We start from the raw sequence: 1897 nt of genomic DNA, 5'->3' as shown, positions 1-1897 counted from the left end.
GGGCGTGTCCAACCCCACCCTGGGCGTATCCTACTCCACTTTGGGCGTGTCCCACTCCACTTTGGGCGTGTCCATTCCCACTCTGGGCGTGTCCAGCCCCACCCAGGGCGTGCCCCTCCCCCTCCCGGTCGTGGCCCCGCCCCCGCAGCCGCTCCAGCTCCGCCTCCAGCCGCCGCAGCCCCGTTTTGAGGTCGCTCAGGGTCTGCTCCAGGTGCTCCTCGCGCCGCCGGCTCTGCCCCGCCTGCCGCAGGTACTCCAGGTAGAGGCAGAGCCCGCCCACGCCGAACACCAGCGCCTCGCCCAGCAGCTCCGCCCCCAGCTCGGCCGCCGCCTCCTCGTTCAGGGGCTTCACCTGAGCCCCCCGGAAGCCCAGCAGCCGCATCTTGGTGCGCATCTCCACCCAGTGGTAAACTGAGGCACGGAGGGGAAAGGGGGAGTGGCCAAAAAGGGGGGCGGGGAAAGCAGCGAGGTCAGCGGGAAATTCAGTTCAGGTGTGGTCGGGAATTCGCCCATAATACTGTCAGAAATCCTCTCCAAATCCAGCCATAAATTCCCCAAAATTCAACCATAAATCCCCCCCAAATCCTGTCACAAAGTCCCCAAAATTCAGCCATAAATTCCCCAAAATCCAGCCAAAAATTCCCCAAAATTCAGCCATAAATTCCCCAAAATTCAGCCATAAATTCCCTAAAATCCAGCCACAAATCCCCCCCAAATCCAGCCAAAAATTCCCCAAAATTCAGTCATAAATTCCCCCCAAATCCAGCTAAAAATTCCCCAAAATTCAGCCATAAATTCCCTAAAATTCAGCCATAAATTCCCCAAAATCCAGCCATAAATTCCCCCAAAATTCAGCCATAAATTCCCCGAAATCCAGCCATAAATTCCCCAAAATCCAGCCATAAATTCCCCCAAATCCAGCCATAAATCCCCCCCAAAATCAACCCCAGCAGCCGCGTCTTGGTGCGCATCTCCACCCAGTGGTAAACTGAGGCACGGAGGGGGGAATGGCGCTGAGGTCAGCGGGAAATTCGTGCAAGGTGTGGTTGGGTGTTCATCCCAAAATCCTGCCATGAATTCCCCAAATTCAGCCATAAATTCCCCAAAATCCAGCCAAAAAATCCCTGAAATTCAACAATAAATTCCCTCCAAGGCAACCCCAGATCCCCCTCAAAATCCAGCCGTAAATTCCCCAAAATTCAGCCATAAATTCCCCAAAATTCAGCCATAAACCCTCCCAAATCCTGTCACAAATTCCCCTAAATCCAGCCATAAATTCCACCCAAATCCAGCCAAAAAATCCCTGAAATTCAATTATAAATTCCCTCCAAGGCAACCCCAGATCCACCTCTAAATCCAGCCACAAATCCCCCCCAAATCCAGCTAAAATCCCCCCCAAATCCAGCCACAAATGCCCCCAAAATCCAGCTACAAATCCCCCAAGTCCAACCATAAATTCCCCAAAATCCAGCCATAAATTCCCCCAAATTCAGCCATAAATTCCGCAAAATTCAGCCATAAATTCCCCCCAAACCAACCCCAATATCCTGTCACAAATCCCACCCAAATCCACATAAAAATCTCCCCCAAATCCAGCCACAAATGTCCCCTCAAAATCCAGCTAAAATTTCCCCCAAATTCAGCCAAAAATTCCCCCAAAACCAACCCCCAGATCCCCCCCAAAATCCAGCCACAAATCCCCCCAAAAATCAGCCATAAATTCCCCCCAAACCAACCCCCAGATCCCCCCCAAAATCCTGTCACAGATCCTCCCCAAATCCAGCTAAAATTCCCCAAAATCCAGCCATAAATCCCCCCAAAATCCAGCCACAAATTCCCCAAAATGCAGCCACAAATCCCCCCAAATCCTGCCATAAATTCCCCAAAAATCCAACTA

General features: G+C 51.9%; 1 protein-coding gene across 1 annotated transcript; it reads right to left on the bottom strand.

Moving 5' to 3' along the window:
• Positions 1 to 6: 6 nt before the first annotated feature.
• On the bottom strand, positions 7 to 478 carry OPA3 (outer mitochondrial membrane lipid metabolism regulator OPA3; the record flags this gene model as incomplete). The annotated part of the gene is made up of 1 exon (XM_041474530.1): positions 7 to 478. A coding segment is annotated over one exon (472 nt), but the record flags the coding sequence as incomplete, so codon positions are not given.
• Between the last annotated feature and the right edge of the window lie 1419 nt (positions 479 to 1897).

This window comes from Pyrgilauda ruficollis, unplaced genomic scaffold (assembly GCF_017590135.1).
Source record: "Pyrgilauda ruficollis isolate IOZ18807 unplaced genomic scaffold, ASM1759013v1 scaffold3272, whole genome shotgun sequence".
NCBI lineage: Eukaryota > Metazoa > Chordata > Aves > Passeriformes > Passeridae > Pyrgilauda > Pyrgilauda ruficollis.
The sequence above is the reverse complement of the archived record's forward strand: the minus strand, read 5'-3'. Positions and strand labels throughout refer to the sequence as shown.